Genomic DNA, 24,865 nt, shown 5'->3' with positions numbered 1-24,865 from the left:
ACTCCAGATGTCCCATATTCGAACTTGAGCTAGAAATCAACGAATCAATCTTTCTGACAAATTTCCAGGACATTTGGGCTGAAAATGTTACCTCTAGATTGTTAACAATGTTTTTCCATATTTGGGCTCTGTGACCTAGTTTTTGACCCCAGATGACCCATATTCGAACTGGTCTGACTTATTACTGGGACAAACATCCTGACCAAAGTTTGTGACAATTGAGGCAAAAATGTGACCACTAGAGTGTTAACAAACTAAGGACGGACGACAGACGACGGACAATCATCGATCCTAATAGCTCACCCTTAGCCTACGGCTAAGGTGAGCTAAAAGGTCAGAACAGGGTACAAATTATAATAACATATGAATCAAGTTGATGAAAAATAAAGGTGTTTTTTTTTAAATAAAGAACTGGTAAGCTTAAAACTGGTAATCTTTCACCAAGTTGAACATTTGCACTTAAATTTTCATGGATAAGGGCCCTTTACATAATGTTGAAAAAAGTTGGTTAAAAAGGCTCTGCCAGCTGGTGTTTCTGGCCTTACTAACTTGAAATATATCTCTTATCTTACTACATTGCCAAATGCATACTGGGAAATATTTACCAGGTTTTCCCTTTCGGGGGGGGGGGGGGGGGCACATAATCAAGTACAACAATTTCATATGGTCGTTTTGGATTTATTACAAGTATATTTGAAACAAGTTATATAACAGATATGCATTAAAATAAAAATTATTTACATACATAACAGAAATCCACATAACTTTGTATGAATATAATTATTATTCACGAATGCACCAATGGAAAGGTTCCAAAATTTACAGATATTCCAAAAGACAGTAAGCTAATTTAGAATGTTTTCCACCTATGGCAATTCTAAGTTTACAATAGCTATCAGCAAAGAGAAAAATAAACACAGCAAGTAAACCCATTTGCGTTCATTTGAGATACATACTAGCTCAGCGTAAGACTGACACAACTCCATAATGAAATAGGAGTTACGTCCATCATGTGCTGAGCCCTGACATATACTTTCCAAGACAAAACAGACCTACCTAGCTGCCAGAGGCTTCACAGAAAGCGGCTTATCAGTTCTACATGAAAGCAGTAATTTCACACGGCACATGTTCAGTAATTTGACATAAGGGCCATAACTAAAAATACACAGCTTGCCATTTTGTTATAATCTCTCCAGTATGGCATACTTAATTTCCATAGCATCTAAAATCATAATAAAATGTATCGCAGCAGCATTAAGCAGTAGGACTAAACTTACAACATGAAGATAAAGATTAGTAAAGATGAAAGGCAAGAGAACCTATTAAAGATATACTAGTAGATCACCTCCCAAATAATGCCATATTATATCCATAATGTGCAACTGCAATGATTAAAATGGTTACATTCTACCATTACATATTGTGTACACCAAAATTATTTGTCATAACGATAATATATGCTAGAATTCTGTGTATTGAATGTGTAGCCTGTCAGTGGACCCATCATTATTTTCTAGGAAAGATTACCATGACCTTGACCCCAAACTCAATAGAAGTCATCTCCTGACCACGGCCAATGAGCTAACCAAGTTTGAAGACTTCACATTAGAAGTTAAAAGTTACTGGGGCCAATGGTGCGAACAATGAATCCCTATATGTGTGCCATGCTTTGCAGGCGACACAAAAACAAAACACTTCGAAACTTGTATAATGGTATATGATAAAATATTATATAATAGGTTTGATCTTCATGCCTTTATTACTTGTAACATAATTGTTACCTTTAAAACATTGTATAAATGTGTAGCACACAGTTATGTAGTACACAGTTATGTAGTACACAGTGACGTCTGGGTTATTGCTTGGGCAATCTCATATATAGATATATATAAATATATGTTTATACCGTACATCTCATATATATACCGTACACATTAATAATAAAATAGATCCTTATCTTCAAATACGATTATTCCAATCATTAAAACCCCATATCAACATGACAAGCATATGGGGAATGTTCCATGAACAGGATCACACATAAATCAAATCTTCTTGGAAGACAACACATATTCCACTTATATGGGTTAATATTTAAATGCATCAAGATTACTAGCTTCGTACATGTTTATGTAGGGGTATTCCATTATTACCAACCATGCTAATCAAAGCAACAACATCCACCACATGTTTCAACTTGTATCAAACATCTTTTAACTGTTAACTCCATGACTCATGTTTATTTATTGACTGTATATTGACTGTCTACTTTATAAAGTATCTTTGAACTTGAATTAGAATTAACAAACATTTGCTGAAATGTAATTAAAGAACGGGCCATACTCTATGGAGGAACATGTTATCAATCTACCAGAAAACATGTACACACCTTAAAGGAACTCGGTCATGTTTTGGTACCAAGAGACACTCGGAAGATATTGAACTGAAACTGTTGATGTTACCATATTTTTGTTGTACACTCATTGATAACATTTCCACAGTATTATTAAGACACATTAGTCCTAACCGATGACAAAATCAAGATATAGATACTTGGGAGTACACTACAGACATGTATCATAAATAACTAGGCCAATATAATCCATAATTACATCTGTTTGATTTTCATTTTAACAGGGGTACACCATTCCTTGTACTATACACATTTTATGAGATAGATGCAATACTATGAACATGCAGATTACAATAAGTAACAAGAATAAAATTCATTTCATTCGGAGAGCCAGGACAGAAATTTAAATGACATAATTTGAAAACATTGAAACAAACACAGACACTAAGACTGACTTAAATGCACACAATTTTCATTCGTATTGAATGAACATTTTTGAACAAGTAAATGGTAATAGATCATATTTGACGAGAAATAAAATGTTGATAAATTATTGTTTGTTTCACATACTGAGGAATCAAAGTTTTTGATAATCAAGAAATTTCATCCAAAATTACACATTTCATTCAAATAAGTCTAAAAAGTATTGAATAATAATGAAGAAATTGTGAAAAACATTGGTTCAACAGTATCTGACACACACAATTAGTAATCATGCAATAAAAACAACTGACATTATACATGTGATCACACGAAGGAGGCAGCTTAAAGCACACACTTTATTGAAGATACGAGTGACACTACAATAATGACTAATTGTCAGCACAGTAATATTTGTGAAGAGTATATTGCAATCTATCCCAGGGTCCATCTCCCTATATACACACACCGTGCACAACAGCGCCAGGGCAAACACTGACTACTACCGTGGAAACACAGACTATTTTGCCAGCTTATACACACCCTAACATCGAACATGTGATCATAAATTTCAAATGGAAATAATAAGTTTGAAGCAATTATATAATTGGTCTATTTCATAGAGCAGTATCAATCAAGATGATGATGTTGAAAAGAAAATATTTGGCAGTTAATACATATAGTTAACATTTTGTACTATGATTTAATCTGCAATCAGTCTGTATCTGCAATGTAAGGGAAATAACCAGACTTTATGCAACAATGCAGGGGAGGCAACCAGCAAGTTGAGCAATAAGCCCTGATCCTCACATTACCACACACCCGTAAACCATGGTTTGTATGCCCATGACCTTACTATATTGCTTTAAAATCCTAACAAGCCGGACAATCCAAAATTAAAATTAAATCATCTTACAACTGCTTGGGTTAATTTCACCCACTAGGTGACCAAAAATGAAATGTCCCAATTTTTGTTTTTGCCCGTTGTTAACGTCTGAAAGAGTAAGCTTTCATGAGTTATGGTGCGTATGATAGCTGGAGAAGGGGCGCAGATGTTCCAGCTGTATCTCCAGGGCAATTCTCTGTTCCATGACCTCCTGTAACTCCTGGTTCAGCTCAGAGTTGAGCCTGGACAACGTTGAGTTTCGCTCCTTGTGTGTTCGTATCGCCATCTGTAACTCTTTCTTATCTCGACTGGCTTGTCTGTGTATTAGAAAATATCACCAAAGTTTATTCTGGTTACAAACTAAATCTTGTAAATAAGACAAAGTTACTTGTAAGATGTACCTGCAAATCATCTCAGGGATAAATGTTGCAATTTCACTGCTAGTCATTTCATGAATGTCAATTACTGATTAAATCTAGTCTGTCCTTTGATATTTATAGTATTCAAAAGGCAACTGCATTTTTTTTATCCAAGGCTTTAATCTTAAAATTGTTCCCCCATCCAAAGTGAATGTTGGAATAAATAACCTTAAAACATATATCCGGTAGATTCATCATCACCCTATAAGAAGGCTTAGTATTCTCATACAATTCTTAGACTTTAGGCTATACATGTAGGTATCTAACCTCTGTGCAGCCAGTATGAACTCTGTCTGTCTCTCAGCCGATCCATCCTGGAAGTCTGGGCCTAGCAGGTCCCATGCCACTGCAGTCTGGAACATCAAACACAAGTTAACACAGGTGGTAGCTAAGGCTTGTCTGCTATTCTCAGTTGGCAAAGGGGCAATTGAAGGAGGTATGGGAAGGGAGGTGTTAAGAGTTTTTGAGGTCTGTGCTTGCCTTTTGTCTGCATTATGGCTTGACCTGACTGCATCTGCCATGCAGTTTAAACAGGAATTTAGAAAGTAAAAGCCCCAAAACAGGGTTGTCAGCCCAATTTAAATGGTGATCGACCAGGCTCTGTGCATGTTACCCTGATACGATTTCAAGGAATCACTCAAAAGGAGAAGGGAAGTACCAGTATGTACATTTATACATATTGTCATTTGAAACGTGTACCAACTTCTATGTGAGTACCTTCAAGTTTAATCATAAATCCCACAATACCTCAGTTTCAATTTGAACAAAAGAGCATCAAGTCATGTAATACATAAGCCTCATATACGGTAATTCCTTCCTTATTCTGGCAGTACTAAGCAAAACAAAAACTCGCTCCGCTTACCTTTAAGTCTGCACCCCCATCTGTAATACAAAGTATGCGTTCATTAACTTATAGACAGAATCAATACTTGTGATTGGTAAGGTATATAATACAAGCCATAGAAGCACACTTTCTGTGATAATCAATCTACATGGATGCACAATATTTCAAACATATTGACTTTGCTGTCTCATCATCACTGGTATGGCAAAGGTACATTTTGGATCTTGAAAATATGCCAAATGTAATAGTAAATAAAAAAAAGTAATGATATGATATTTGTGTAAATCTACAACTGGCTCTACAAGTTGAGAAATAACTCACCTCCGCCATCATAACCAGCCTGCAAAGATAGAGAGAACAATAATGAGAATTGCCTAATTATTAAAATCCTACCAGAAGATTAGCTTTGATACACAGTTCAATCCCATCCATTTTTCTTGACCATATTTCACAGAGGAAATCAAAACTTGTGTTACTCACATAATATCACAATGTTACATGCATCAATTGCACAGACAAACAGGATAAAAATGAGACAGAGTATCCTAATCAAGTGATTAGTTTTAATGATTTTGAATAAACTACATTTGGGAAGACAGCTGAAAGCTGACATGAATCGCTCTCCAGTTGGCAGGGAACCAGTACTGGTACCCTTTTTGAGAGGTCTTGACCTTGGCTGGGGGCAATCACCCAAACCACTAGACCACTCTCACCCTGGTAGGGATCAAACCCACATCCTCTTGGGTGTGGCTGACACCTATACCACTAAACCACTCTCACCCTGGTAGGGATCAAACCCACATCCTCTTGGGTGTGGCAGACATCTATACCACTAGACCGCTCTCACCCTGGTAGGGATCAAACCCACATCCTCTTGGGTGTGGCAGACACCTATACCACTAGACCGCTCTCACCCTGGTAGGGATCAAACCCACATCCTCTTGGGTGTGGCAGACACCTAGACCACCCTCACCCTGGTAGGGATCAAACCCACATCCTCTTGGGTGTGGCAGACACCGAAACTTCTAGACCACTCTCACCCTGGTAGGGATCAAACCCACATCCTCTTGGGTGTGGCAGACACCTAGACCACCCTCACCCTGGTAGGGATCAAACCCACATCCTCTTGGGTGTGGCAGACACCTAAACCACTAGACCACTCTCAACCTGACATGGATCAAACCCACATCCTCTTGGGTGTGGCGGACACCTAGACCACTCTCAGCCTGGTAGGGATCAAACCCACATCCTCTTGGGTGCGGTAGACACCTAAACCACTAGACCACTCTCAGCCTGGTAGGGATCAAACCCACATCCTCTTGGGTGTGGCAGACACCTAAACCACTAGACCACTCTCACCCTGGTAGGGATCAAGCCCACATCCTCTTGGGTGTGGCAGATACTTATACCACTAGACCACTCTCACCCTCGTAGGGATCAAACCCACATCCTCTTGGGTGTGGCAGGTACCTATACCACTAGACCACTCTCACCCTGACAGGGATCAAACCCACATCCTCTTGGGTGTGGCGGACACCTAGACCACTCTCACCTTGGTAGGGATCAAACCAACATCCTCTTGGGTGTGGCAGACACCTATACCACTAGACCACTCTCACCCTGATAGGGATCAAACCCACATCCTCGTGGGTGTGGCAGACACCTATATCACTAGACCACTCTCACCGGACACCCTGGTAGGGATCAAACCCACATCCTCTTGGGTGTGGCAGACACCTATACAACTAGACAACTCTCACCCTGGTAGGAATGGAACCCACATCCTCTTGGGTGGGGCAGACACCTATACCACTAGACCACTTTACCCTGGAAGGCACCAAACCCACATCCTCTTGGGTGTGGTGGACACCATTACCACTTTCACCCTGGTAGGGAAGGAACCCACATCCTTTTGGGTGTGGCGGATACCTATACCACTAGACCACTCTAACCCAGGAAGGGATGGAACCCACATCTTTTTGGGTGTGGCGGACACCTTTACCACTAGACCACTCTCACCCTGGTAGGGATGGAACCCACATCCTCTTGGGTTGGATGGACACCTATACCACTAGACCACTCTAACCCTGGTAGGGATGGAACCCACATCCTCTTTGGTGTGGTGGACACCTATACCACTAGACCACTCTAACCCTGGTAGGGATGGAACCCACATCCTCTTTGGTGTGGTGGACACCTATACCACTAGACCACTCTAACCCTGGTAGGGATGGAACCCACATCCTCTTGGGTGTGGTGGACACCTATACCACTAGACCACTCTAACCCTGGTAGGGATGGAACCCACATCCTCTTTGGTGTGGTGGACACCTATACCACTAGACCACTCTAACCCTGGTAGGGATGGAACCCACAACCTCTATGGTGGGGCGGGGCGGACACCTATACCACTAGACCACTCTAACCCTGGTAGGGATGGAACCCACATCCTCTTTGGTGTGGTGGACACCTATACCACTAGACCACTCTAACCCTGGTAGGGATGGAACCCACATCCTCTTGGGTGTGGTGGACACCTATACCACTAGACCACTCTAACCCTGGTAGGGATGGAACCCACAACCTCTATGGTGGGGCGGGGCGGACACCTATACCACTCTCACACTGGTAGGAATTGAACCCACAACCTCTTGGGTGGGGGATGACACCTATACCACTTGACCACTCTCATTGAGGTAGGGACCGAACACATGATGTTTTGGGTGGGTAATGACACATATAATCATTCCACTTGACCACTCTCACTGAGGTAGGGACCGAACATATGATGTTTTGGGTGGGTAATGACACCTATAATTATACCACTAGACCACTCTCACTGAGGTAGGGACCGAACACATGATGTTTTGAGTGGGTAATGACACCTATACCACTAGACCACTCTCACTGAGGTAGGGACCGAACACATGATGTTTTTGGGTGGGTAATGACACCTATACCACTAGACCACTCTCACTGAGGTAGGGACCGAACACATGATGTTTTGGGTGGGTAATGACACCTTTACCACTAGACCACTCTCACTGAGGTAGGGACCGAACACATGATGTTTTGGGTGGGTAATGACACCTATAATTATACCACTAGACCACTCTCACTGAGGTAGGGACCGAACACATGATGTTTTGGGTGGGTAATGACACCTATAATTATTCCACTTGACCACTCTCACTGAGGTAGGGACCGAACACATGATGTTTTGGGTGGGTAATGACACCTATAATTATACCACTAGACCACTCTCACTGAGGTAGGGACCGAACACATGATGTTTTGGGTGGGTAATGACACCTATAATTATACCACTAGACCACTCTCACTGAGGTAGGGACCGAACACATGATGTTTTGGGTGGGTAATGACACCTATACCACTAGACCACTCTCACTGAGGTAGGGACCGAACACATGATGTTTTGGGTGGGTAATGACACCTATACCACTAGACCACTCTCACTGTGGTAGGGACCGAACACATGATGTTTTGGGTGGGTAATGACACATATACCACTAGACCACTCTCACTGAGGTAGGGACCGAACACATGATGTTTTGGGTGGGTAATGACACCTATAATTATACCACTAGACCACTCTCACTGAGGTAGGGACCGAACACATGATGTTTTGGGTGGGTAATGACACCTATACCACTAGACCACTCTCACTGAGGTAGGGACCGAACACATGATGTTTTGGGTGGGTAATGACACCTATACCACTAGACCACTCTCACTGAGGTAGGGACCAAACACATGATGTTTTGGGTGGGTAATGACACCTATACCACTAGACCACTCTCACTGAGGTAGGGATTGAACACATGATGTTTTGGGTGGGTAATGACACCTATACCACTAGACCACTCTCACTGTGGTAGGGACCGAACACATGATGTTTTGGGTGGTTAATGACACCTATAATTATACCACAAGACCACTCTCACTGAGGTAGGGACCGAACACATGATGTTTTGGGTGGGTAATGACACATATAATTATACCACAAGACCACTCTCACTGAGGTAGGGACCGAACACATGTTTTGGGTGGGTAATGACACATATAATTATACCACAAGACCACTCTCACTGAGGTAGGGACCGAACACATGATGTTTTGGGTGGGTAATGACACCTATAATTATACCACTAGACCACTCTCACTGTGGTAGGGACCGAACACATGATGTTTTGGGTGGGTAATGACACCTATAATTATTCCACTAGACCACTCTCACTGAGGTAGGGACCGAACACATGATGTTTTGAGTGGGTAATGACACCTATAATTATACCACTAGACCACTCTCACTCAGGTAGGGACCGAACACATGATGTTTTGGGTGGGTAATGACACCTATAATTATACCACAAGACCACTCTCACTGAGGTAGGGACCGAACACATGATGTTTTGGGTGGGTAATGACACCTATAATTATACCACTAGACCACTCTCACTGTGGTAGGGACCGAACACATGATGTTTTGGGTGGGTAATGACACCTATAATTATACCACTAGACCACTCTCACTGTGGTAGGGACCAAACACATGTTTTGGGTGGGCATCAAACCCACAACCTCTTGAGTGTGGCGGACACCTTAAACATTAGACCACTCTCAACCTAGTAGGCATCAAACCCACAACCTCTTGAGTGGGGGCGGACACCTATTCCATTAGACCACTCTCATCCTGATAAGGATAGAACCCATGATGTCTCGGGTTCAGGCGTACACATATACTAGACCACTCTCACCCTGGGATCAAACCCACGATGTCTTGGAAACAGAGGTGGACACCTATACCACTAGATCACTCTCTCCCCGGCGTGAACCTTTACAGATAGACAACTGTAACCCTAACCCTCATAACCAAGTCACATTGAAGTACACAAAGTGTCTCAAAACAGAGCAGAGTAAGCATATATGCAATCACAAACAAATCCTTTAATTCCCCAAATTTTTCATAAAAAAGTATCCTTAACAAGCTCAGTGTACCTTGTTCCGTTCCTGTGAGTGAGTGTGATCATGCTGATTGGGGTGTATGGCAGTGATGGTGGGTGCAGCGCTCGAGCCCGGGGGCACGTTAGTGGAGCCCGGTTGGATGTTGAGCACCTCCTGGGACTGCACAGGCTCCAGGTGCTTCAGGTGGGCCAGCTTCTGGGCTCCAGGGGCCTGTCAGGAATGTGTCAGTGGGTGTGAGAGGTTTGTTGTAAAGTGGCAAATAAGCATCACAAAATCATATTCCATTCATATTCTTCAAAAGTGATATGTTGTGTTATTAAAGGTAAGTGTACCTATACACTTAAGGTCATTAACTCATGGACAGTGTCATCACACTACAGGGAAAGGCATTTGTTTATGGTTTAAACTTTTAAATAACAACTTGATCATGATTATGATGACATTTAAATCATGGCATTGTGTCAACTTTGAATTATGTGCGACAAACAACTTCTCTAGTTAGCTTTTCCAAGGCAGCACCAGTTACTCACCTCCTTGGCGGATACTCGAGGGGGTACAGCAGGCGGGGCTGAGAGACAGAAAGCATTGCTTATAAATGTATTGGCATGGTTATGTACATCTCATTTCTCCAGGAATGCAGTCATAATTTTCCTTAACAACAGGTTATGGACATGTAAATAATCATTCTGTAATTACCTGCTATCATTGTAAACACTGTGTCAGCTAGATTCTTGGTTAGAAAATAGGACAGTTATTTCTCAATAGAATCTTGTTTCTAATGTACAGTACATCGTTACTAAAGTATTACTGCCAAGATCATTCAATAATCACTGTGCAGTTTAAAATAGATTTACATTTTTCAAGAGTAGTAAATATTATTCAAGCCACAAAAAACGTGTCTACCATGTTACCTTTGTAGTCTACGGACATGCTACGATTTTGAGGTCTGGGTGGGGGGACGGGCGGTTCAGTGTCCACACTAGTAGTGACTGTAAACCGGTCCTCGTTGTGACTAGAGAGGGGAACTGGGGGCAGGATGTGGCCCGGCATAGCACCTGGAACTGTCCATACAATGAAAGAATGATAAAACTGTACATTCAACAACACATGACAGATATCTGAACATGTATGCCAAGAGATAACACAACAAAACTATAAATGCAACTGTGTTCTAAGACTTCATTCAATATTGACCCTTACAGTATGTTTATATTTTTAAACCTACAATGTTTGCATTTGTTTCACTGCAGAGAGGCATATGTGTGTCTGTTGCCTTCATTACATTTATGTGAACATCCTCATGACCATAAATTGAAGACAACTTACATGCACTTTATAAAATTATTTATGTTGTGTTTTTAAAAAACAAACATTTTGACCATCTGACCACTATTGAATATCAGTCAGCCAAGTAAAGCTAGTTACTAGTTCAATTCTGTACAAATCATGGAGCACATCTAGACGTATATCAGAAAATAGTTATGTATTATTCTTCATCGTTTCTACTCTTTACTTTCTGAAATATGCAAATCATTCCAGGACATGTGTTGTTATTTCTCATGTTATCAAATACAAACAACAGAGAATACTGCAGACTTCAGATGGACACAGTTCTGGTATTTATTAGCCGTGTTGTTTTGAGTCAAATAGGCGCACAAATTCATTCATAAAATATAACACAGTAATACATTTAGAACTTGTACAAGAATAACATCTTTATACCACCTTTAATCAAGTATTTTTATGATTGAAGCTTAGCTTGGGAAAATGACTAATGATCAAATTAAAACATTTTTTGCTCGTCTTTTTGCTAAAAGCATGTCTTTCCTTAAACAATTTCATACAGACAAGCTTGTTTAGGAGCGAAAAACAACAAAATAACATTTTAAAGCAGGCAAGTAAAATGTTCACACAAAGCTCAAAAACAAAATAGAGCATGCAACATGCATCAAGGTGCCACCACCAGTGCTGCCAGTTTGGTCATGACAAAGTTATGGCCTACCCTATCCTGCCTATCCTGAAAACACAATGTTGAATGGATACTGACTGTTCATATTTTACCTTAACATGCAAGCTGGAAGACATTCATTCCATAGCACTGCTCACTACATTCTAGAATATTGATCATGTAATGCTGATCTAAAGTGCAAGGCTGGTATCGTCTCTTTTCAAACACTAACACTACAAATGAGCCACATCCTGCAATTTTGGGTCAATTTTACATAAAATGAAAGACAAATTTGTTCAAAAAAACATTCACTTAATTACTAGTGATACTATGGTTCAAAAAGCACGCCTGCAGACCCCAATATTTTGACATCATTACAGTAATCTATCAAAGATAATTTTGCATGTCAAGAAGTACTATTTTGCAGGAAGCAGCTCGAATGTATTCATATCATCACTTCTATAGAGAGCAAGCGGCTGGCTGATGTGTGTGGAGGATCTCTACCTGTGTTCCTCTTAACCAGGGGTCTTGGACGGCTGTGTACAGTGGGATCTATGATATTTGTGTCCGCCATAGTGGCAGTGTTAGCGCGGAGCTTTGTCACGCCTGGCTGGTCAGACTCGGGGAGGGTGAGGTCCCTACTTTCTGGACTCTGTGGACCTGGCTCTGTCAGGGGACAACATAACAGCATAAACAGCATGCAACAGGCTAGAACAGAGTCCCTGCAAGGTCGTCACAGTGTACATGCAGTCTAATAAGCTTAATAAAGAACTTGCCCATTGCAGTTCATCAATGACAACTTGTAATGCAGAATTATTTGTATTCTCAATATTAGGGTGACAAAGTAGAAGTCTGCAATGCTTTTGTACAGTAATTATATCATACTGAAGTCTCGAATTTGCTGCTTTAATCTAATCTGGTTGGTGTTATAAATAACACCATGGCATTCTAAGTAGACTGTATCTCAAGCCCATTACTGCCATCTGAATTGTTTTGGAATTATTTTTTTCTCATATGAATTCATTTGGTATTGAAGTACTGAAATCCATAGATTTATAGGCAAGAAAACGAATGTGGTTTCTATTTGAAACTGATGACGACTGTTGCCCTTGTAAGGTCTCTCCTCCAAACACTACACACAGATAACAAGTGCTGTAATATCGTGTTTTATGCAGAGTTCACAATTCGCAGATTCATATCAGATGCAGCAGTCTAAATAATAACATGCGATTTTGTACCAATATGATGTGAACTTTCCTGGTCATTTGTTTAAGACAATATATAACCTATATTATGACAAACTGGTGAAACCACAGCGATATCATCAGCTGTATGAGAAAGCTTATCTTGACCAGTCATTAATTCTGAACATTTTCAAAGAGTCTTAAGAAATATAAATTTGGAATTAATTTATTACATCTTTTTATGACTTCATTATAATTTGAATGTGCGAAGTTACAACCACCGTGAAAGAAAAAGCTTGTATTCATTTGGCGGTGATAAAAAATTAGACTTCCACAAAAATATACGATATCACAGTACATGTATTTGTATGGTGTAAAACAAAAAAAACAAAAAGGCAACAAATAATCTGTTTAAGCTAACGATAAAAATAACAATATATAGAGAGTGGCACAAGAATGACAGGAATAATGAAGCTGTCTGGGTAACAAAACCAGGGGCGCTGCAAGATGATCATCAACGCTAAGTGCTTTTTTTTCAGTCAAACTTCCGACATAATTTGACAGTTATCAAAGGCAGATATTTGGGCCTTCCATTGCTAAACATGTGCCTATTGTCTCTGGCAATATGTTTACAAAGTTTTATTTGAATATCTTGAATTTTTTTTTGAGTTATGGTGAAGTTTAAAGATTTAGCACCTTGACAACACAACCACTGATGACAGAAAGGCTAGCACATAATCTCAGGTTTTTTTCTAAAATAGACAAGAGTTTTTGTTTATACAATGAACATACTGTAATTACCCAAGCACCAATTTTATAGAATTGAACAAAATAACAACAGCTATAACACTATACTAAACAACAGTTATCTCCACTTAAGCGTGTCAATATAGTTTGGGTATACAAGGTAAATGAACACTAAAGGCTAAGAGTATTTACAGTTTTTAACTAAGTCTAAAATTGTTTGTTTTTTAATATCTATAAAGACGTACTGATGAGACTTCTAATATGTAATAGGTATTTGTAATAATATACAAGTAGCTAAGTCTAGCTTTACCTGATTGGCATTTAAGTAAGATTTGTACAAGCACATCAGAAACGTATGCCAACAGCCCTCTGTTTTTCAATGGGCATTACCCAACAAAGATTCTAGCCAGAGTTGTGGAACGTGATACACTTATACAGTATGTATATTGCCATAGTAATCAAGTGGAAATCGTGGACAAAGTCTCATGTTAATATATTTTATAGATTTTAAGTAATGGCCGATAATGAAGTTATTGCAGACTATGCTATCACTCACAACGCCAAGGCTATGATCATAACTAGACATTTTATTATGAAAATAATTCAGACCTTTTTGCTTGAGGTATATTACTGCAATTTCTTTCTTGATCAGTTATACTGATATATTTAAAGCGATAGTAACAGTATTATAAAAGCTTAATAGATTCAAGTTAGCAAATATTGAATACAACAGATTTATTCATATTTCTACAAGTTCTAGATACTTAAATGTGGCCATACCTTTGCTAGCTAAAACAATCAATAAAAAAACCTTTAAAACACATAAACAAAATAATTTACATCCACGTTCCCAGCAGCTGTCACAATATTTTCACCATGCCTCACACAAGATGCACCATTCCTGTCTATCCATCCCGATCCAATGATGCATCATTTACAGGCAAACACATAAAGATCTAAGATTCTTTAGTTACAATCTCATCTACCATTATGTAAATATCCCATGTCCAAGTCGCATGCAGCCATGCTTAACTAAAGAATGAACTGAAAACTTGGAGTGAAGTGAATAATTAACAAGAGAAATTGTTTATGACCTCTCAACATGGTATGATCAAAATCAATATTACATTTTCCAAACAAAGAACTGTAAACTGTGTGTGCCCTCTCTCATGGCTTATCAGATCATTAGTTTTATTTAGAACAGTCAGAAAAAATGCATGTTGTCTATTGAATGGTTATAAATATATCTGTATTAATAAAATTGATATTGTAAACTAAAGAGTTCAATCTTTACACATGAACACATGGTTACCTTAACATTTTTAACATACTGGCTTTCAATACCTGAGGGCCGTTTAAGATCTTGGACGATTTTAGACGTAAATTGCAATTATCTTAGTGCCATAGTTTCATTATTTTGGTACATGAGTGAATTGAACTATAGTTAACACAAAGTTGAGGAAATATTCTTTTACATGTATTGCCATTTGTGATGTTTATACATGAGATTTAAGATAATTGAAGTTACGACTAAAACCCTATTGGAATGGCTCTGTGTAGAACAGTCTTACAAGAGCTGTCTAACTTGAGCCCAGATTAAAGCCTATTGATTATCACCCAATCCAGCAAGCCATGAGACAGGGCACTGTTGTTGTTTACCACAAGCTACATGATTAAACAATGTTAGTTTAAAGCTGGGTACATGTCCATCACCCAGGGTTAGTCTACCTGAAAACGCCCTACCCCTTTCTGGCCGAACCTCAGGCATTTCATTCAACATGTCCGGAGAGAGACGCACAGCTTTTGGCTGAACTATATGGGCCTCCTGAAACATCACAAGATGTTTACTCTGAAGGTTCATTAAAACATATTTTAATAAGATTGCTGTGGAGTGAATCCAATTTTTGTTCGATATTTTCGGTTTATAACATTTTATATTAAATTATCAAATCCCGGCATATGGGCCCTGTTATAAATGTGTGCATTGTCTCTGGCAAGATATGTACTATTAAAGTTTTATTTCAATATCTTGAATGTTTTTTTGAAGAGAATTTTTTTGTACAAAGATGCCAAATGCGAAGATAACTGTACAGTTGCTTGTACTCCAAAACTGATGTTTCCCGGCTGCACATTGTCTCAACATAGTGAACATTTGTTACAGGTTATTTCAAATCCTTAAGAGGTTCAAGAGATATGGAGTGGACAGAAAATGTAGTCATATGACCTTTGACCACTGTCTGTCACCTTTACCTTGAACCTATCTCCTTGATGGTGAACATTTGTATCAGTTATTTCAAAATCCTTCAAGAGGTTTAAGAGATATGGAGTGGACAGAAAATGTAGTCATATGACCTTTGACCACTGTCTGTCACCTTTACCTTGAACCTATCTCCTTGATGGTGAACATTTGTATCGAGTTATTTCAAAATCCTTCAAGAGGTTTAAGAGATATTGAGCTGGCACAATTTGTGACCGACAGACGAACAGACTTATTACCTTAAGAAAAGCAAAGCTAAAAATCATTCCTAGAAGAGATTCTGTAAACATAATTCCTTTAAAATGAAAAACGACAATATTTATTGATAAGGAACCTCATTTCTTTTCTTTGCCTGTCGTGGCAGACAGCTGGAAGCTTAAAAAACCCATAAAGCAGTGCCTTATGTCACATGAGATACATGTATATTGTCAATAACATTGTCAACAACAGTAGTAACTAAATATCATACAAATACATCGACTACACCACAGTAATACATACAGGATCTGAGGGTTCAGGTTTCTGGAAGTCAAAGTTTGCAGGGGTAACACTCGGTGAGGAGACCTCGCTACTGGAGACTGCTGCAGGCGAGTCCTGCACGAGACCCTCCCAGTGGCCTGCAGGTGGAGTCTGTGGGCTCAACCGCTTTAATGTGCTACCTTCAGGAAGGTCTGCAGCAAATGGCTCATTCTCATCTGAAAATAATAAAATCATGTATTTGCTGAAAACTGATAAAAAAGTTTTTTCCTATGAACTATACTGTGATCAAATTTGGCAACATATTAAATTCATGATAATTTTTTCTAAACATTAGATATCAGAGAAATAAATATTGGTATTCATCTAATTATCTCTGCTGTTGCAAAATTCCAGCATACAATGATGTATCTGCACTTGCCTTTACAGAAACACCAATCACCTAGATGATCATAAATATTAAAGTATTAAATATTAAATTAGTAGGACCCAATCACGTACCATTGGTGAAAGCATTGTATGGCATGAGAGAGAACGGCAGTCTCTCGGGGATTTCAATCTCATTACGGCGTAATACAACAAGGTGCATCGCGATACAGAACTCCTCTAACGACAGGGCTCCATCATGATTCAGATCTGCTAGGTTCCTGACAACACCAAAAACAACATGAGAATAGCTATCAGAAGTAAAAATTTCACTGACTTAAAACAGAAGTATCAGAGATCAATCCTGACTTTGAAAATGGAAAAAACTGTGTCAATCTGGAGAGAAGTTGTCATGAATTCAGGTTTTGATATGTACAGGGTAGTTTATGAAGAGAATAAACTGGTCTCTCAATAAATATAGACTTCTTCTTCTTCCAAGTCATCCTCTTCAGGGTTGACCCCAGTGTATTAGTTGGATTTAAAACTAGCAATATCAACTCATTTAATACTTTCTATTCCATTCAAGTGAGAGGTTTTTATTAAACATACAACTTAGTCATATCAAAGGTCTATGTCTGGTGTTTCAGAGGTCAATGTTTTATGTATTGTTTAAGATTACTTTAATATATATCACAGTTGTATAGCATAAAACTTTACGTATATACATGTACCGTAGTTAATGATTGCACTCCAATTTTTGTTTCAATAAACTTACCATATCTTGGACAGTTCCAAATTAGTCAACTTGGATTTTTCAAAGAATTCCTTTGCAACCACACCTAGAAAGAAAATCAGTACATGTTCAAATACCTAGAAAAATAATATGCCATCCAAACAAGATCCTCTACATTAAATGGAAGGATAATGTAAATAAATTCCAGCAACATTTTATTATTTACATGCTTTACTTGTTCATAAACGATGTAAAATCATGCCACATTTACAATGAAAAGAAGGAAATATGAAAAGTACCAAAATGTACGTACAAGGATGAAGCAGCACTTTTTTATGTCATTGTTGTCTACACCTTTTGGCTTTGAGAAATGAACAAGCCCATAATGTTGAACAAGCATGCCAAACATTTAGCCCTGTTTCTCGTTCAAGGCTTGCATGAATAATGTGAAATTAAAAACCATTGAGACTGACCGGAGATGTGTCCATTGGGGTCATGCTCTACGGATTCAAACTGTTTGACGTAATATTCCCGCTGCTCATCGTTGATGGACCAGACGTCTTCCACGCTCTCAGTGTCTGAGCTGTATGAGGAGGAGTCAAAGTCTGGAAGTTTCATATCCCAGCCCTCTTTCTTACCATGGCCCAGCAAACCTAACGATATAGACACATTCATACTCTGTATTTTAGCTGCTCATACCACCCAGTTGAATATTAAAGATTTTCAATCAAGTTATCCGGAAATCAGCTTCATAATTATTATCAGATATGTACGTATGTAGCTTACGTTTTCAGAAGAAAATTTGTAGAAATATCGTAAAGCTATTTTTGAACATTCTGCCAAAGTTTCTCTTAAACTTATATCCAATGATATAAAAAATAAGTAAAGCTCTTGAACACCATATGAAGAGATTATAATTACCATGTTTTTCATCATCACTCTCGAATCTAGCCCACTCCTCTGTGCCCCTCAGTGGTATCTGATTGACCATCCCAGATTGCTGTACTGTTTCTGGTATTCCCCCAGTCAAGGTCAACTGCTGGCTCCCAGCAGATGAGGTCATCACTGGGGCTACTGGAGCAAAAGGGGTTGGTCCCTGGGGGAGATGGGGGGTGAGATTGGGACACTCAGGGGCACACTAGGCTGAGGACCCTGGGTGGGGATTTGTGACTGACTGGCAAGGAATGGAGAAGATACAGTGTCGGGCACAACAGACTGACCATCCTTTAATATCTGAAAAACAAAAATCTTCCACACAATGCTTCCCAAAACAATGACTTAAATGTATCACTGATTGACTTGCCATTTAAATATTGAAATAATACAATTAAAACGCAGGAATGGAAAGCAACACGTCTATAGATAAAAATAATTATTTCATATAAAGAGGTGAAATCTAAGGATAATGAACACGTACATGTAATTATCATTACTATATATATATATATATAAACATCATCAGTGCATTGTTATATTTGACCTTCTTTATACCGCACAAACACAAAATAGAGTTCCTTCTAAAATCAGAAGCTTAACCCAGAGTCCCCTTACCTGTTGTGGTGGTTGTTCAGCGTGGGCTCCCCGGAATTGCCCAGACAAGTTGCGGGAATGAACCTTCTTGGCCGAGCTGGGGGGAGGAGGCAGCTGGCCCTGCAACTGCCTGTAAATATACATAGGCTTGTATCAGACTAGGCATGTACAACACCAACATCCATCTAATCTAGGGGACCAGCTGTTTTCAATTATACCTAACACAGTTATTAGTGTGTACTTCTGTACACAAAACATGGTTTTGAATTTTAAAATAAATCAAATATTATAGATATAAACATAAATGTCTCCTTTTGCATGGTGAGACTTTGATAAACTAGTTGATGAAAGGTCAATAATGTTGAGTCTGCTGTTATTACAATTATGATCAAGAGCTGTCACAGTAAGTGACGAATGCCCCTGAAATGCCATCCAGTTCAATCGTGATCCCTCAGTGCATGCCAAAGTAACAACTTGAACACGACCACCTATACTGCAACATATGCATATGCAGCCTTCCATAATGATAAACATGTCAGTGTGGCCATGAACTTTGAAGTAGGCACTTGAGCTTTGCACGCAATACCTCATCTTTATATACAAAACTCATGTGTTAAGTAATTATGAAATCCCTTTCTGCATGACAAAGTGTCAGCCCGAACACGACCACCTAGACTCTATGTCCTTATATGCAGCATTCCATACTTTACACTATTTACAAAAACTAAGTGTGACGTTTGACTTTGATGTAGCGACACGGGTCATTCATGTGACATATTGTCTTGGTATGTAGAACATGTGTTGCAAGTTATTTTTAATTTTGTCAATACCAGGGAAAGTTACAGCCCTGACATGACCACCTATTCTTTATGTCCTTATATGAAGTATTCCATAGTAAACAAACACTAAGTGTGACCTTGACCACAAAGACGATGTGTTGTGTGCAAGACCCATGTCCGTCTTGCACTCAACACGTTGTCTTTGTATGTCAAACACATGTGTCAAGGATTTTAAAATCTGTCCATTAAAAAGAAAGTCTAGACACAAGAAATTGAGCCTGACAGACAGACAGAGCGATAATCATATGCCCACCTTTTGGGCATAAAAAGGTCTAAGCAAGGCAGTCTTTCAAGTGTAGCCTTAACCTTTGACCCAGACGTGTATCACGTGTTCACTTTGTGTTGTTTTAAAATCCCCTGATACATGGCCAAGTAATAGCCAAGACGTGCCAAAACCAAATGGAAGGAAGCACTCAAGCACAAAATACCCAGAATCACCAAGGTGATGACTATGGCTTGACAATAACTTCATAACTTATGCGCAGTAATTAAATACATGTATGTGCTTACCTTTCAGTAATACTGTCAGCAGTGGACTGGCCAGTACCAGAGGCAGCACCTGATGTATAATGGAAAATGGATCTCTCAAAATATCAAGGGGCTTAACTATAAAAAAATATGCCAGAATGGTATGTACATGTACATGTAATTTGCTGCACATCTAATCCATTTCCAAAATTTACTTATTTAAAAACCATTATTCAGACATTAAAATGTGAACATACCAATATCACTTGGAGATACTTTATGGAATTTTGGTAAAGGGATGTCAACACCTGAAACAAGATTAAAATATTATTTGTAAGAACATTAACGTTAAAGGGACTAGAAAACCAGATGATTCTATTCCGAGAAAGTAAAAAATTGTAAAAAACTTGCATGAAATTAATATTGTTGTGTACATTGCATTGAGTGTATTTTTTCAATTCAAAATCTACTGGGTATGTCTAGCCAGTAAGTTTTAAAAATAGCATCGGTATTTATTGACACTCATCACATAAAAAAATCATGACTTTTCACATGTTAAATATACAGTACACTCTTCATGGCTTCCCAAAAGGCAAACAGTACAAGGAAGCAGCAAAAAAAACAGCAAAACAACACAGACACGGCCTGACAGTTTAACATCTGTGATAAAATTGATCAATGGGTACTTTTGAAAGTGATTTACACTGCTGAAAATGACAGCTAGTTGGCTAAAATGTTTAGACAGGTTCCTTATAGATTCACATTTATAAGTTAATCATCAGATGCATTGGAATATAGCATGCAAACTGATTGTAGTAAACAAATCTAGGGAAATTATTAATTCAATTACATGTTTTGAGATAACCCTGCTTAATAAGGGTATCAGAATAGGACAGAAAATCTGCTGATACTAAAACACACACAAACATTAACACACTAAACAAGTCATACATCTTACATTCAAAGTAGCTTCAGTGATTGTAATTTGAAGAAAACTAACAAAAAACGTTTTTGCTTGTTGTATATTTTTTTTTAATTTCCTATGATTCATATGAATTTTGTAGACAAAATAAAGTTAAAAAAAAAATTCTATTGTAGTTTATATTTAAAAAAAGAAGAAAGGCATTCTGGGTCATATTGACCTATCAGTCTTGCCCAAAAAGGCTGCGGGCCCATCAATGATATTTAGACACACTGCATCCCGCCCACCATCTGGTGAGTCTTAATATTGATACATGTAGACGCTCATCAGTTCTTGAAAACCTGAATATCTAACACTGCTGCTTATAAATACTAACTATGGCACATGCATGTTGGTACCTGAGTTGATGCTGTCGGTAGTTACGGGCAAGCCACACTGAGCCACAGCTATCAACTTGAGGGCGATGTAGAACTGACTGCGACCAAAATGGCCTAGCCTCTTGGCACCACACAGCTCAGTAACCTAAAAAAAAAAGGTGGGTGTATGTATAATGCAATGTATTGTTACAAGTCAAAAATATAAACTGCATTGTTTATGACGGGAGTCATCTTTGAGTGGCTTCTTTAAGCCAAGTAATTTACATTTAGCACTAGAAGACATTTCTCACACTGTAAAATTGAGAACACGTTTTGTTTAATTATAAAGACCCCCTCCTTCTTACTGTGCACATGTACCTTTCTTCTTATATTGATTGGCATTCTGTTGTTCAAATTGATTGGTACCTAAATATTCAATATATTTATTATATATATACCTGCACTTATATTCAGAATCACAGTCCGTTTTTAATGTAAGTGAATTGTACACCCTTATGTGATTTTGTAAAATGTAATCAACACAAGGCTCCCAAGTCTACAACTGGAAATGTGTACACCGGACATGAAAAATGAAAAAAATGAAACAATGCCGTTTATTAAACTTCATAGCCTGTACAACTGAGACATGACTCACTGTCTTTAAATTTACTATGAACATACTATAAAGGAATACACATGCAGATCTAAAGGTTTTATTTATTTGTTGTGTAAGTTGTACAGAGTCTTTTATGGTGACAGGAGAATTCCGAGAAAACAGCAGTAGGGTATGGATCAATAGCCACAATATAAAATGGCATTAAGTGAACTTTTTAAACATTCATTATGTTCTTCTTAATGCCACAAGTCTTATTCATACCAATGTAAAATGTATTCTTCGACTGTTAATATACAATAACACTGAATTGTATGATAAACACACAAAAGTTACACATAAATTATTTTTTAGCCAATACCTTTCATTAATTACAATAGTTTAAATGAAAAACTGATTCAGATTCTTCTGTCAACAAAACATTGCCATTTTGGGGCAGGTATAAATGCCAGGACCCTATTATCGGAAAACAAGAGCTATTAATATTATCGATCCCGGGTCCGGTCCATCACAGCCTTGACATCGGGATAGGTGTTGAAGGGGGGAAGTAAAAGCATACTAATACATGTGTATGTCCAATAACTGTTTTTTGTTTGTTTGTTTTTTAAAGTTTATTTGTGATGTTTGACACTATTTGATATATCGCAAAATTTAGTGAGAAGTACAAAGTAATGTTGTTATTTTAACCTAATAAAGGCTTTCGCATTGACATATATATTTAAATTTCGATGTGATAAAATTAAGTCTTTTTATAGGATTTTTGTGCTATGTACTTCAATTAATAACCCAGTTTAGTCAGAGGCATGCATTAATTGGTTGTAGTTATATGACAATTATTAATTGTTCTTCCTTTTAAATTCATGCTTAATAGTATCATTTGCTGGTAAAATATATCAAGCATGTGTTAAAATCAGAATTACACATTTAGAAAAACTAACTTTTTTTGGCTGAGTTTTGACTTTTTGGCTGAGTTTTGACTGACTGATTTCGATACGATTCATCTCTACACCGCTCATCACAAAGTGTACTGTTTGATCTGCAGCTGTATGACGCATTTCAATACATGTGTTAATATGTTAAACTTTCTCAGGTGTTTGTTTGGATTGCAGTTGATGGTACTTGTATTAGGCGAAATAAATAACCAATTGATAATTGCCGATTAATTAATGTAATGATTAACGAAATGTGTATTGGAACCTGCCATAATTTAGCAAAGCCAAAACATAAGTAAAAGAGTATGTTTTATTTTGGACAAGGAAAAAAAGGCGAACAATAATTATCCAAAATATTTGCATTATGCAGTCAGCAACATAGGTCTACTGTGTTCTACCATGTGGTTGAACAAATAACAAGTACATGTACCTGCCATTAGAGCATCTCTGCAAATTTGAAGATATCGAGTGTTCATCATAGCTAATCAAAGCAGATGGTCGCGTTAATCTAATGGTTGTGATTTTGTCACTATTATTATTATCAGGGGTGTCAGGGGGATTTTTGAATGACAAACAAGGTTTGTGTATTACAATTTTTACTGACTTAGCTGTTTTGGATTGAAAATAGATAAAAAATGAACAAATTTCAGATCTATTTTTAATCCATTTTCTGTTCCTGAAATCGGCCCGATGTGGTCAAATTGGTCCAGACTTGCAAATTGTCGTCTTTCAGAAGCCCTGATTGCAATAACTCTGCATATCTATCCAAGCCTTCTGTCCGTCCATTCGTTTTTGGAACTCTTTTTTTTCTTAAACCTAATCTGTACCCCCTTATTTTAACTTTTGGTTTTAAAAGTACTGTTTCATTCACAACTTTTACTAACAATCTTGCAGCTTGACGCGCACATGTCTAGGTCCCCAGTAGCGGTTTGACATTAATGGAATATAGATAGAATATGGCCAAGCTGTCATGCCATACTCGCCCGTTTGTCTAAGTTTTGCCCGTTTGTCTAAGTTTAACCACCATGTAAATGATGAACAAGCTGCCTAGTTAGCTTTCTTAGCAGATATAGTGTTCCAGTAAACAAATATGCAATGCAGCCACAAGTCCCTTATTGGGCACTCTTCCTTTAGCCTACGCTAAATACAAATGTCAGCTGGTGTTGTGCACTATTTGAGCAGACAGGCTATAACAGTGTATGTATGCAATAAACTCAAAAAACGTGTTTTTATCCCAATATTTACCTGCTGTAAAACATCATGTGGTAATCCTGACTGTCTGAATAACTCGAATGCATGCCCTCCGGAGATTTTGCCAGAGCCATCGGCGTCACACGTTTGGAATAACTCGGCGTACACACTTTGTTCAAGCTCTGTAAGCATTGTTCTTAATTATGGCCTCGGCCTTGGATTTACCTCGTACGTTTACACTTTGATTCAAATCATGACATTCTAAAAATATGATGATAAATCAAATAATCCATCACGGAAATTACATAGTCCACCATTTTGGATACATAACTAAATTTTATTCACGAATTAATTTGACGTTATCAGGGTCATTAGTCATCAAGATACACTCATC

At 38.2% G+C, this 24,865-nt stretch overlaps 1 protein-coding gene across 1 annotated transcript; it reads right to left on the bottom strand.

The window, feature by feature from the left end:
- Positions 1–666: 666 nt before the first annotated feature.
- LOC128237594 (ralBP1-associated Eps domain-containing protein 1-like) lies at positions 667–24,787 on the bottom strand. Its single transcript, XM_052953183.1, has 20 exons — positions 24,526–24,787; positions 21,778–21,901; positions 20,715–20,765; positions 20,500–20,548; positions 19,172–19,280; positions 18,728–18,853; positions 18,542–18,695; positions 18,094–18,273; positions 17,663–17,726; positions 17,023–17,168; positions 16,546–16,739; positions 15,516–15,612; positions 12,361–12,522; positions 10,820–10,969; positions 10,439–10,476; positions 9,942–10,118; positions 5,244–5,262; positions 4,941–4,960; positions 4,346–4,431; positions 667–3,976 (listed from the first exon to the last, which is right to left on the bottom strand). The coding sequence occupies exons 1-20, from the start codon at positions 24,661–24,663 to the stop codon at positions 3,784–3,786; spliced, it is 2,277 nt and encodes a 758-aa protein (XP_052809143.1). The 5' UTR covers positions 24,664–24,787; the 3' UTR covers positions 667–3,783.
- Positions 24,788–24,865: the final 78 nt, after the last annotated feature.

Source organism: Mya arenaria, chromosome 6 (genome assembly GCF_026914265.1).
Source record: "Mya arenaria isolate MELC-2E11 chromosome 6, ASM2691426v1".
NCBI lineage: Eukaryota > Metazoa > Mollusca > Bivalvia > Myida > Myidae > Mya > Mya arenaria.
This window is presented reverse-complemented; position numbering and strand designations above follow the sequence as displayed.

Bases quoted from the DNA above. Each gene is read 5' to 3' on its own strand.
- LOC128237594 (XM_052953183.1), bottom strand. From the start codon at position 24,663: ATGCTTACAGAGCTTGAACAAAGTGTGTACGCCGAGTTATTCCAAACG. The intron at 17,727-18,093 runs GTCAGTCTCAAT...TTTTCTTTCTAG, and splicing joins CCCCAATGGACACATCTCCG to GTGTGGTTGCAAAGGAATTC. The intron at 10,970-12,360 runs GTAGAGATCCTC...TTGTATGGACAG, and splicing joins CCTGGTTAAGAGGAACACAG to TTCCAGGTGCTATGCCGGGC.